General features: G+C 49.9%; 5 protein-coding genes across 5 annotated transcripts; 2 read left to right on the plus strand and 3 right to left on the minus strand.

The window, feature by feature from the left end:
* Positions 1-2,324: 2,324 nt before the first annotated feature.
* On the plus strand, positions 2,325-3,428 carry PFICI_14923 (uncharacterized protein; the record flags this gene model as incomplete). The annotated part of the gene is made up of 1 exon (XM_007843504.1): positions 2,325-3,428. The coding sequence occupies one exon, from the start codon at positions 2,325-2,327 to the stop codon at positions 3,426-3,428; it is 1,104 nt and encodes a 367-aa protein (XP_007841695.1).
* A 507-nt stretch (positions 3,429-3,935) lies between these two features.
* Positions 3,936-5,003, minus strand: PFICI_14924 (uncharacterized protein; the record flags this gene model as incomplete). The annotated part of the gene is made up of 1 exon (XM_007843505.1): positions 3,936-5,003. The coding sequence occupies one exon, from the start codon at positions 5,001-5,003 to the stop codon at positions 3,936-3,938; it is 1,068 nt and encodes a 355-aa protein (XP_007841696.1).
* Positions 5,004-5,597: 594 nt separating this feature from the next.
* On the minus strand, positions 5,598-6,620 carry PFICI_14925 (3-dehydroshikimate dehydratase; the record flags this gene model as incomplete). Its single annotated transcript, XM_007843506.1, has 1 exon — positions 5,598-6,620. The coding sequence occupies one exon, from the start codon at positions 6,618-6,620 to the stop codon at positions 5,598-5,600; it is 1,023 nt and encodes a 340-aa protein (XP_007841697.1).
* A 596-nt stretch (positions 6,621-7,216) lies between these two features.
* Positions 7,217-9,875, minus strand: PFICI_14926 (uncharacterized protein; the record flags this gene model as incomplete). Its single annotated transcript, XM_007843507.1, has 2 exons — positions 7,217-7,456; positions 7,515-9,875. 2 exons carry the CDS (start codon positions 9,873-9,875, stop codon positions 7,217-7,219), a joined length of 2,601 nt encoding a protein of 866 aa, XP_007841698.1.
* A 609-nt stretch (positions 9,876-10,484) lies between these two features.
* Positions 10,485-12,941, plus strand: PFICI_14927 (uncharacterized protein; the record flags this gene model as incomplete). The annotated part of the gene is made up of 2 exons (XM_007843508.1): positions 10,485-12,796; positions 12,866-12,941. 2 exons carry the CDS (start codon positions 10,485-10,487, stop codon positions 12,939-12,941), a joined length of 2,388 nt encoding a protein of 795 aa, XP_007841699.1.
* Between the last annotated feature and the right edge of the window lie 57 nt (positions 12,942-12,998).

Here is a 12,998-nt window from a genome sequence, read left to right on the forward strand (position 1 = left end):
CCGCTCCGGATTACGCGTGAACATTCAGGGGAAACAAAAGAACATCTGACATTAGCATTCAACAGACCGGAATCTGATGAGCATCTCATGAACATGATGAGGCTTGTATGGCAAGCTGGTTCCTGATGTACCAAGGGCGCATCGTTCAAAGCCTGTGTCTTGGTGACTAGCTCGTCTGCCAGGGTTGACCCCCACGCGGACTGGTGAGTACGATCATGAGCTCTCCATTCTGGTACTCAAAACGGTCCTTGGGTTCTTGGGACTTGCAAAATGCGGAAGAGATTGGCAGGTATGCTTCTTTGAGCGTATCAAAGTGAAACGTAGGTTCTTAGACGTGATTCCCAAGTATGTGTGGAAATCGTCTTTCAGTCTTGGTCAACATGAACAACCATGTACCCCTGACGTTCTTTTGGGGCTACGACTAGTATAATGCCACCACACTCCGAAAGACTAGCTGTGGGGGATTTCGACTTGATGTGATTGACTTCATCTGATTGATTCCTATGGATTGTGTGGTTTGTTATACCACTCGCAATCCGACGTTTCAAGAGAGACTTGATAACCCAATTGTCGCAGGCTACTAGGTGGGCTTCCCCACCATGCCGTAAGCTTTCAATTCAAGACTTGTTAGAAATAATCCCGCGGATATCGAAATATGACCATAGAGGTCGCTGGAACAGTTGTTCACATGCCGTCAAATCAATTGTCGCCATTTCTGTAGAGAGGCTGTTGGAGCGCCCAATCAATACTCTTGTATCAGGAAACCGTTGCCACCTTTGTTGGTGGGATAATGCACAAGGGTATGTTTGCGGAACTGGGCGAGTATTCAGAAGCTAAAATCTGTAACAAATGAGCTACTCATCCGACATGTCACCGTACCAAATATAAAATCGCCGTGTAGACGAGATGCAGCATCATGTAAATCATTCCATAATCGTTGCGGGTGTCGGCAAGATGAACTCAAATAACAATCATCTCGCAAATTTGCCCCGACCTGCTGATGCCTTTGCAACAAGAATGAGTACCTCTGGGGCACATTCCTGGTCCGAACATCACTGTACCAAATACCCGCCGGCCCAGGCGACCGGAACTGTGGCGTCTTCCTGTTCCGGACTTATAGTGCTCGCTCCAGCGCCCCATCGATGCCTGACATCCATAACATCAAGGTACGTATTGAGGTAAATACATAAGATATACTGCCGAGGCTAATACGTTTTTCGAAGTCCGCATGGAAATAGCTCATTGACTGTTCGCTTCTCGGTTTCTTACCAACAGTCATCTGTCGATCACGAAATGCCGTCCGTGAAATGCCTATAGCGTAATTTTGGCTCGTGGATGATGCCTGGCATGAAAACTGCTAAAGGAAGGCTTAACATCGCGACGATCTTGGCCCTGACTTTACATGTGCGATAACTTTGGCACCGGCATCCTCAACAACAACGTCAAGTCAACCCCGAGCTGCGATCAGGAATCCTACTGCAATGGCTGGCCTTGACACCAATCTCATTGTCCATCAGGTAACGGACATGCCAATCATATCTCTCTGTAAGCCAAAGTCCCGTAAAATCACTGGCTGTATTACATGAAAGGACACCAGCTACTTTATACATACAATGCAGCCGCCACGAAAGAACTTGTATTTCTGGCCATTGCCGAGTATTACAATCCCCTGTGCAGACTGCATATTCAGCTTGGAAAGGCTGCATATGAAAGGGTAAGAGGTCGAGAAGAATGTACGTTTTGGCGGTATTTGAGAATAGACATCTCTCTCTTACTCGTTCTTCCTTTCTTTGATTTTGAGTAAATTATAGCAATAACAATCAATTCGCAGTCTTCTGAGAGATAATACCGATTAATGCGACGCTATTGATTGGCCGTAGACTGCTAGGGCTGCTGTGCATTTCATCGGCGCCAGACGGTGTACCTATAATACTAGACTGCCGATCTGTTCGTTGGTCCTATGGTGCTTCGAGCTCCTGATATGTAGTCGAGCTCACGTAGGGCTGAGAAAGTCGACGTGATAGCTGAGGATGGAATCACAATTTTCAAATCGCTGCAAGACACCTTTGAGAAGAGGTCCGATATCCGGGTAGAAGTACCCGCGAGATATGGTGCTCGGCTCATTGGTCGTGTGTTCCGAGCTCGGCGTTGCACCGGCGTGGCCCCACATGTCCGTCGTTCTCCGCGTAAAGTTTCCATAAAGAACATTTCAATAAACACCTCTGAGATATGTAGAAACTTGAAATAAATACTAAACTATCTGACCTGAAGAAAGCCTGCAAATAATATATCACCAGGAGAGTTTTCTCATCACAGCCGACACGATGACTTTTACGGTTCTCTCCGATAACGATGTCAAGCATATACTGAGGAATCTCACTCAGAGTGACACCTCTACTCTCGTCGAGGCACTTGAGAATGCACTGGTCAGGTATTCCAGCCAGGGCGAGCAGCAGTATCAACCTCATCGTGCGGTAGTTTCCCGGCCCGATGGCCAAGTCAGTTTGTTCATGCTGGCCACGACTGAGCAGTCCATTGGCGTCAAGATTGTCGGCATCGCTCCGGCATCAAAATTGACCAGCGCCGACCCCAACGTAGCTCCTCCACCTGCGCTACGGAGTGCTCTCACCCTCTGCGACGCCGAGGGCCAAGCCATTGGCGTGCTCAACGCCGCCGAGCTCACCGCCTTCCGGACTGCACTGGGTTCCATGCTTCTCTTTCGGCTGCGGAAAAATGTACAAAACCTTGTCGTCTTTGGAGCGGGAAAGCAGGCACTGTGGCACATTCGCTTGGCCATTCTCCTGCAGGGCGACAAGATCAAGAACATCACTGTCGTCAATCGATCACAAAAAAGAACAGAGGCACTGTTTGACGATCTCCGTGGCGAAGCTCAAGCCCCTTGGCCTTCACACATAAGCCTGAAAGCTTTTCAGGACGGGACTGACGATTTGGAAAGCCTCGTACAAGAGGCAGATGCACTCTTCTGCACTACACCGTCCACGAAACCTCTCTTTCCTACCATCTTTCTCTCGTCCGAGATTGCAAGAAAAAAGACGCGGTTTATTTCTGCCATTGGATCGTACCGCCTAGACATGGCTGAGATTGACCCAGAACTTCTCAAGGACATTGTTGATATTTCGGGCTCATTTGCGAACCAGGTCTGGGAAGGGTATATTACTGTCGACACTCGCGATGGATGCTTGCAGGAGGCTGGAGAGCTGGTTAGTGCAGGCATAGACCCCAAGAAGATGCTCGAGGTTGGAAATATCTTCGAGGGCAAACTGGAACCTGCTCAAAAGGAGTGGCTCGAATCAGGATTCGTCATGTACAAGAGCGTTGGTGTCGGTGTCATGGACATTGCGATTGGGCAGGCATTGTTGCAGCTCGCACCTTCGAAAAATGTCGGCATGAGCATGGAGAGCTTCTGAGCAGCTTCATTATGTATATTCATATATATCCAAGATCATTCCTCATATTATCACGAGACTTCATTTACAATTACAATCCGAAAAAGTCAAATTTCCAGTTAATCTCGGATCGAAGCCTCCAAAGTCATCGCAAGCTTCCCAGAAGAAACAATGCTTGCAGCGCTTGTCAGGTCATTGGCCATGTAAAGATCCTCAACCAATCATGGAACAGCCGCACGAATCATATTATGATCAGGCATTAGACAATCGCCAATTGGAGTATGGCCTCATTTAAGCCATAACTGCCCAAGGTAGTTTTCAAGCAATGAATTTGACGGCAAAGCTTGCTTACGAAACAGGTGCACTGCATCACATCACTTCACCCAAGTTGTACGGTGTCAGGAGGGAAACTCTTCAATAAACGAACATAACCGAACATATGGAGGGCTCACTGGAAATTGTACAAAGTTCGGGATTTCTCTGTGTCGTGTTGAATTCAAATAAGACTCTGCTTCAAGCTGACCCCTCTCACAACTCACCGGTCAAAGCATGACCGTATTTTGCCATGCTCCAGTCCTTGAAGCCCTGAGCGAGTGACTTGGCAAAGTCCTCATCGTACCGTAAACCACTGTTGACGGCGCCAATCTGTCCTGCCTGCCATGTCAACCATTCTTCAGCCCTTGTACCTTCAGGTGCCCTGAGTATACCCACTGCGACATCCACAATATTCTGCCGCACGGTCGGACGTCGTTCGTCGCACGAGTAAAAGACGGTGGCGCCGCAGACACCGCAAAAAGACCTGAGCACTCCCGGCGAGGACACAAAGGTCTTCATGGTGCCGAGAATCAGGTCAGGTCCAATCTTTGGCTCACAAAAGTCCAGGGGAACAAATGTCCACGAAATGACGTGAGCGCCACTGACTAGACGGCAGTCGTCGCACGCGTCAACGGTGCCCACCCACTTGCTCTTGTCCACCGGAGAGACAAAACCGGCCATGAATGCGTCACTAACTACCTCGTCCGTAGGCCGAGGAATCGTGAATGAAACTCCTCCGCAGTGGCACTGCGCCCTAAGTCTATCTTCTCCATTAGGACCATGTTCCGCCTCGGAGTGCTTGGGCGCCGCAGAACCGTTGTCGGGATTCCAGATCTTTAGCTCCCGGTCGCCAATCTTGGGAAGCCACTCATTCAGGCCACCGCCCAAGGCTGACTCGGTCAAGACGTGAGATCTGAATTGGAATACGCCTTCATTTTGAGCAAACAGGGACGTGGAAACGACCCAATTGCCATCCAGTGACGAGGCGTCACCCATGTGGCAGCCACATGTCGAGCAAAAGTATCGAATATTTTGAGATGCTGCAAATCGGTATGGTGTGAGCTTGTCGAGGCCAGAAGGGGCAACGAACTCTGGGCTAACACCATTAGGTAGCTGTGCGTGAAAGGTGGCAAGAGTTCCGTGAGTCCAGCGACAAATGCTACAATGACAAATGTGAACACCAAGCGGGAGTTCCGAGGTCTTGAGTGTGAGTCTGTAGTGAAGTGATTTGCAGTAGCAGGAAGCCTCAATTACCGTTGTTCCCTCCTCGCTAGCGGCCATTTTGAAGCTCGGTGGTAATGTGAAGCTTGGATATGAGTTTGGGAGGGAAAGGGTTGGCAGAATATAGGAGGAGAGATATTGACAAGAGGCATACCTCTTCTCACTTGGCCATTTTAAGGTTGAACATGAAAAGCGTCTTTGGAATTCTCCTGGTCCCATTCGCTCATCATTCCAGGCATCAATGCCCAGCTCATGAACTAAATTGCGGGGAAACCTCAGCTTCATGGCCGAGAGTATAAGTTAATGGGCCCGTGCGACAGCCTATACTGGCTCAAGATAAGAGATGGCAGGGAAACTAGGTTTTATATCATAGATTTGTCTGGAATTGATCTTGAATATAATGCTTTCTGTGTAAGACTTTAGTAGATCTGCGATTGAAGACCATTTTAAGTGATTATTTGAAAATGACATAAATGGGTGCCTTGGTGAACACATAACCATGACTGCTCGGTCATGTTGCCATTTGAAATCATGGAGAAGAGAGGAAAAAGTAATTTCCTCCCTAGCCTTCGAATTGCTTTTTTGTAAAATTCAGCGCCAGATGGATTTTTAAGATATTCTCATCCAATTGGTAAAGTAGGTAACTTAGGTACTTTATTGATGAAGCTCTAGTCTCTTGCAAAGCTTCCCCCAAGCCGCCATACCACGCCGCGCATGCTCGTCAGGAACATGTTGACCCTCTTCGGCCATGGTCCTGGAAAACAACTCCATGGATACGAACCCCTTGTAGCCCAGTTTGTGAATGATGGTCTTGGCAACCTCTTCAACCGGCAAGTATGCGCCGCGATCCTCCTCATACATGAATGTTCTCGCGTTTCGTGACCACATCATTCGGGCCGGATTGCCCTCGACGTGGTACGGATGGCCCGCTACCAGCGGGGCACTCAGGCGCTCAGCATCGACAACCTGTATGTAAAACACCTTGGAAAGGTCTATCTCGCGGACCATTCGCTCGAGCGAGGCGCTCAGGTCCGCATCCGCATTGGGTGTCTTGCCCGTTGGCGAGGCCGGGTCAGCCCAGACGCGACCGGCAATGTTAAAGGTGTCGAGGCAGAGGCCAAAGTTGGGACGGTCCACGCGCTGCACCATGTCCCAGGCCTTCTCCCACGTGTCGTTAAAGGTGCTCCAGCAGAGATTCTCGTAGGCGTAGCGCACGAGAGGATTGTGCGCGGCGCCCATATCAGCTAGCTGCCTGAGATCTGCCGCGTGCACGTCCAGGTCGTCGGTGAGCTGTTCCGCGGGCAGAAAGTTGCCCGGGATCTGTATAGTGTCGGTATGTAGTTCGTCGGCAAGGAGTAGCCACAACTTCATCTTTTCAATGAGCTTGGCGTGCTGTTCCCTATCCTTGAGACCCTCATAGAACAAGAATGGTTGTAATCCTATGATCTCGAGGTTGTGCTTTTTACAAACTGCATAGGCTTCACGAGCAGCTTCAAGGATGTGCTCATTGGAGTAATCATCGCTGCCGGTCTTTTTACGAGCCAGGTATTCCAAATCTTCGTAAAATATCTCCATTCCTTTGAACCCTGCTTTTGCAGCCTGTTCCATTTTGTAATGGAAATCGTGTATCCATGCCCGCCCAAGCGAGGCACTCATGATTGCTGGTTGGTATGACATTGTTTTGGGTTGGAATTGGGAGGAATCTGTCGCATGTAATTTGACCGAGGAGTGTGACGGTATCACCAGAGATGCCGGTCAACACTGACCAATTTAAAGCAGAACCAAAACGAATAGTAATGTATACCTAGGTTGGAAAGAATACAGCTTACCTAAGTCTTGGCTCTTGGAGGCGCGGGGCAACACCATTTCACAAATTGGGTCACCGGCAGAGCTCTTTGCCTATGGCTGGGTGATGGACTTCCCGATTGATCGGCGCTATAGTAGAGCGCCCAACCAACCAAACTGGCTCCACTTGCAGACGGGTTGGCGGTCACAGCGCCCCGATTATAGGTGGCTCCATGCTGTGGTAATTCTTTCACTGGAATTTGGACATGGCCGAGGCGGGTGTTACATTATTATTTCCATATATGCGTCTTATCCTGACTATGTATATACATTGCGCAAGGTCTACGATCCGACATTGGAGCCTAGAATCCAGCACGCTTTTACAAACCGCCAGTTTTTACCACGAGAGAATTTTCTTTGTAGTTCGTAAAGGGGTCATCAACCATACCAATTTTGACGCTGTTCGCCATCTTTTAAACGTCATGGAATCATGGAATTTGATTCGAGTGCGCGCTTATAGACGGGTAGATTCCCATCCTAGACTTGCTGGCACGCTTGGCTGCCACGGATCTCATGACATTCTGTGGCGCCTTTACGCCGGTATACAGCTCAAATTGAGCTATGCCCTGTTCTGGAAGAACCTGGAGGCCATTTACTGCTATCCATCCTCTGTTGTTTATCGCTCGGACTTGTTGAAGAAATGGCGTGTCGATCGGGTCGTAGGCAAGCTTTGCAACGTTAGAACCTCTTTCACTTGCGATTTTGAATGGGACATGGGATACACACCTCAATGGCTACACCTCCAGTATTGCTCTGGAGCCAAGATGGAGGCAGACTCGAATCAATCAATTTGCCATTCTTTTCCAACGCGGGAATGCAGCTTATAACCACTGCAGGTGGATCAAAACTAGACGGCCAGGCGTCTTCCATGGTGGGGATCACATGTACGGTGGACGGCCCGACATATTCGACATCACCATCGTCTAAGATCGACCCCTCGCGCGATGATGGAGGACTGCAGTACGCCAGATTTAGGCTCTGGATGGCGAATTTCTGCTGGCTGAATTGGGTTACGAGCCCTTCTGCATTCCTCAGGGTGCGATTGTACACAAATATATGCTTGATACCCAATCTGATCATGGCGTAGATTGCTGCCCTGGCCATACCGCCACCACCAATGACGAGGCCAGTTGTACGGCTTTTGACCGTGTTGATGGGTGACAGATTCCCCCGAATGCAGGTATGAATGCCGATCCAATCTGTGTTGTCCCCGAAAAGAGCAACCACAGCGCCTCGCTTGTTGCGGCTCAAGACGGATCGCAACTTTCTGTCTCGGAGAGGAAGCAAGGTGTTGACGGCACCAATTGCCTGTGCTTCCGGACTGAGATAGTCGACAATGGAAATGACTTCCTTTTTGAATGGCATTGTTATACTCGCCCCACCAAAGCAAGGGTCATGGACCATCTTTCCCAAATCCTGCAACGTGCCCGTTTGAATACCAAAGTACTCGTGTGGTATTGAGCAGAACCGGAACGCAGCGTTGTGCATTTCTGGTGACGCAGTACGGAAAACCTGTGAGCCAAAGACAAAGAAATGCATCTTTTCCAATATGAACGAAGAGTATAACGCATTCTGCGCTTCTTGCACAGTCAAAACCCATGGAGCTGGCGGTTCTGAACTCTCGCGGATGAGTTTGTGTGTCACTGGAGTCAGAACCGAGTTGGTAAACACCGACCTGCGCCCAAGAGACTCGGTGTTGAATGCTATAAGCTTCATCTTAAAGTTTGGAGATTGATGGAATTGTTCAGCAAACATTTGCATGGCAAAGTTGTCGTTGGGATCTCGGGCAGGTTGGCAAATCCGTACAAGATCGCAGCCGAGTCCCTCGGCTGTTTCGACGATGTGCATGCGAGCGACCAACTTCCAAGCATCTGGCTGTGGATTTGCATCATAAAAGTGACCAATAATTCTCGTAGAGCCCTTGTTCCCGAGCAGCACCTTGTGGCGGTCAAGGTTGTGTTGGAGATCTACCACCACGTATTCCGGAGCTAGACGAAGCAGGTGCTGCAGAAGCTGAAAGTAGGACCTTTCTAATTGAGAAACCTCCAAAGAGTTATGACCCGAAGACTGCTGCGAGGGCGAAAGAAGATTCAGTACCACGGGCAGTCTTATATTTCGCCGAAGCACGTAGTATTGTTTCGTGACGTAGTTGAGCAAGGCGTGTTCGTCAATACCCCCTTCTTGCCGCTTGCTGACTTTTAACAAATGTGGCAACTCCATCGCCAGCTCGACTGCGTCAGCTATTACGCCTTCCCTCCGCAGCGATGGAGCTATTGAAGAAACCAGAGATATGGGTACAGTCAAGGCATAAGTATAAGGCTTGAATTCTGGAGAGAGGTAAGAGAGCGAGTGCCGCGCATCCCGAAGACGCAGTCTATCGGTACCACATCCGATATTGTCGAGCATGTTGAGGAAGTCCTCCTCTACGTGCTTTAAGACCAACGTTGAGGGGAGTGAGATGCCCACGTACTCTTCTTCTTGACCATCTTCCATGTCAAGGTTCGTCGATGGGGGCTGTGATAACTCGGATAGATTGTAGAACTCGAAATTCGACAGCGATCGATAGATTGGCCCTGCTAGAAGTTCCAAGTGCTGAATGGCAGCACAGTTATTTGTTCGTAAGTGGCGGGTGACTTCGGCAGTATCACGAATCACATAGATGACCGGATGGGACTTGGCAAAATGTCGAAGCAGCTCTTGCCCGGTGCCCTCTACCGACCCTGGCCCGCACACAATGACGGAATTTGTGGGATATTCATGAAGCAGAGAGCGCATCAGGCCGACTTCTCGCTTCCGATACTCGTCGTGGCCATGAGCTGCGGCAAAGGCCGCTCTGGCCAAACCAGTCGTCGCCAGAAAATGCTTGTCCATATCAATCAGACGAAATCCAAGGGCGACCGAGGCAAGAAAGCCAAGGCTCGTCTTGCCGGTGCCCCGGATGCCTAAAATGGCTATGGAGGCATCTCGAGCGAAAGACCGTGGGGCGCCATCGTGATGGCATGTAGCGTTTGGCCCGACTCCAGGCCCATCGGTAACGCTCTGCGAACGTGGATAAGACGGTGAACCTGATCTGGATGTCACAGACATTGTAGAGCAGACATCCAGAGAGAGCTCAGCATGCTGAAAGCAGAATCCTTGGGGACTCGAGACGCCTTTGAGACTTGCAATCAATCCAGCAGAGAGGGTGCGCTAAGATCTAGGAATGTCGATTCTCCGAGGTCGATTTCCGTAAAGAGTGAGAGCGCTGGAGTAACCCGCCCTGCAGGGACCTACCAATGGAACCAAGATCGTTCCAGCGGAGCCCAAGCCACCACTCGGCAGTGTTGTGGGGTGAAATTTGGGGTCGTTTCTCCGGGTAAAAGCATAGCCGAAGTGCTGCCCAGACTGGTTTGATGCTAGTACCCATCAATTACCACCATTGACTTTCAACCCCACGGGGAACCTGGGAGAGTTTGAGCTGAGGCTTAGGGGTCCTGCGAGTCTTTTAGACGATCATCGACTTACCTACTCCCCCCTGCCATATCGCGGGTATCACGACAAAGACGATCCAAGGGGTTGTCAAGAGTCAACGGAAAGGACATGCAAGCAAGATCAGCCAACGACCTCACTCTGTTGATGCAGTTGAGGAGCCTGTTTACCATACGACAAGCCAAGCTTGCCTCTAATAAGCAATTCTAGTTGCTTTGTCGTTCGACAATGGACCGCAGCCAGGAGGCCGGCCCCGATGCGGCAGATGAGCCGTCCATGCTGGATCAGGATCAGGGCCAAGATCACAACAGCCCCCGCAAAAGGAAGCGCACTCGCGTGACCAAGGCATGCGAATTGTGTCGGAAGAGGAAGGAAAAATGCAATGGCGAGAGACCAGCTTGCGGCTCCTGTATCAGCCTGGGCCGTTCTTGTTCCTACGCCTCAGAGTCAAGAAGACGTGGTCTGCCAGCCGGGTTCATCCATAGTCGAGAAGTGCTCTTAGGCCTCTTGCTGCAGATTTTCGACGGGGCAGAGGATATAATATTGCAAGCTCTACGAGCAGACCAATTAGGTTATCGTCGCTTGGCTAAGAAGCAATGTCCGCAGCGCGCCTGTGAATCTCTGCTTAGAGTCTGGCGTAGAAGTCGGGCAGCCGCAGAGCTTGAAAGGGTGCTAGAAGCTGCCGAAAGCAGGGAAGATGACCAGTCCTCGCAGACTCCTACGTTTGATTCCAAGCTCACTGCTTTGCACAACGCCTCTTGCAACACAGACCTGGTGGCAGAGGGTTCCACTATATCATCTGATCATGGAATCATCACACCAGCTGCTACCTCTTCTCTGGTGAATGAACCTGACGGCACTGCGCATGATGATTTGCCCAATATCCAGCAACCCGATCGCACGACGGATTGCGCTTCGGTCTCAACGTCTAGACCAAGTGTATCTGCTCTGCCTATTGCCAGCGCTGTGCCGTCACTACCCGAAACATGGCCTCGTCTGGTCGAGCTATACATGGCAAACACACACTGTTGGTTACCTGTATTGGAACCACACTCGCTTTTACGGTCATCCGCTCTCATCTCTCAACATATGCCTGGCAGTGGGCAAGACTGTCTCCTAGAAGGACAAAAGGCCTCATTTTGGTCTGTTCTCTCCTTTACATTACACCAAAGCCCTCTTGTCACACCTGCCGGATCTCCTTCACAGGACATTGAGCCTGCCCAGATTCAGCCAATACACGCATATTCACGACAATTGGCATTAAAGGATTATGCCAAATATGATCTCGGACATATTCACACCTTCCTGCTAATGGCTCTCTCACACATGGGTCGAAGCGACTGGACAAGTGCTTGGCTCTGGGTAGGGAGGGCTGTCTATGTGGCCATTGACCTGGGGATCAACATTACGCAGAAAAAGCAATCCATCTCCGAGGTAAGACCCGATGACCCAGGGAAACGCGCATTTTTCAGCTGTTTTCTCTTTGATACCCTCGTGGCCTCCCGACTGGGCCGGCGACCGCATCTACAAAGTGATGATCTCAACCAATTTGAAGATTTTCGGACGGAGAGCCTAGAAGAGTGGGATAGCTGGCGTCCCTGGAGCCAGAGTACGCACGGCACTGTCACTCGTACTAGCCATGGACCAGCTCGCATATTAAGCATGTGGAATAAATTGCTTTACATTACCCGCCTACTCAACCGAAATCTCTGGGCCGATGCAGATAATGCTTCCTGCAGCGGTAAAGAGGCGAGGGTTTTGCTTGAAGAGCTCATTGCTTGGCAGTATGGACTCCCACCTCAAATGCGAATCATTGGTGACCATGGTTTCGCGCCCATAATGGATGCTCCACACTCTATTAATCTTACTCTGGCAATGGCAAGCCTGTACTTGATGCTTTTGGCATCCGTTATGAGTGATCCCGAAAACTACGCAACCACGGTCAAAGCTCGTTTCCCAGAACAAGGCTGGCTGCAAATCATTGAGTTTTTGAGAAGTCTACCGGATCTGGACAGCCGTTTCAGCACTGGGTGGATGCCACCAATTTTTCGAATCTACCTTGAATCTCTGGATAAGAGCCGCCGGATACTTTGCCCTCACCTACCTGGCTGGGGGGATGCCATGACATGTGTCATTGACATGATGCACAAGGTCTGGACTCATCCGCATCCCGATGTGCCGTTGTCCACATGGGAGGCTGGCTTTATGCCGCATGCGACACGGCCTGTCCAAGCTGTACCCGATGACATGATACTCGTGCTTGATGGCTTTCAGAATGATCCACATGCCACTTCAAGCATCGCAGCAGAGAGTCGTTTGCCATGCTTGAGGGAAGAGCAAAGCACCGCGTCTACTATAGCAACAAATGTCGCCTCTGCGTTGCCTCAAGAAGTGACCTCAATTATCAATGCAGACACCCAAGAAAAGGATTCTTTATTACGTGCAACTGGACTGGAAGAAGTCTCAAGGACATCCCAGTCACTTTCAACAGACCACGATATGCTCTTTAATACATTGTCTAGTCTTGATTCTGTCGAATGGTAAGTGGCACCGAGATGAACATCAAAGCCTAAACATCTAGGTCAGATCACTAACATGCTGAATTTTAGGTCTGGTTACGATCAAGAGTTCATTGAGAATCTCGGCTTCCATGGCGATACAACCCTCTTCAACTTGCAATTCTAATCTATATGAACGAAATTATATGATCCAAGCCTCAGAGACATGATCAGCTGACGTATG

This window comes from Pestalotiopsis fici (genome assembly GCF_000516985.1).
Source record: "Pestalotiopsis fici W106-1 unplaced genomic scaffold PFICI_Scf_14, whole genome shotgun sequence".
NCBI classification, from domain to species: domain Eukaryota; kingdom Fungi; phylum Ascomycota; class Sordariomycetes; order Amphisphaeriales; family Sporocadaceae; genus Pestalotiopsis; species Pestalotiopsis fici.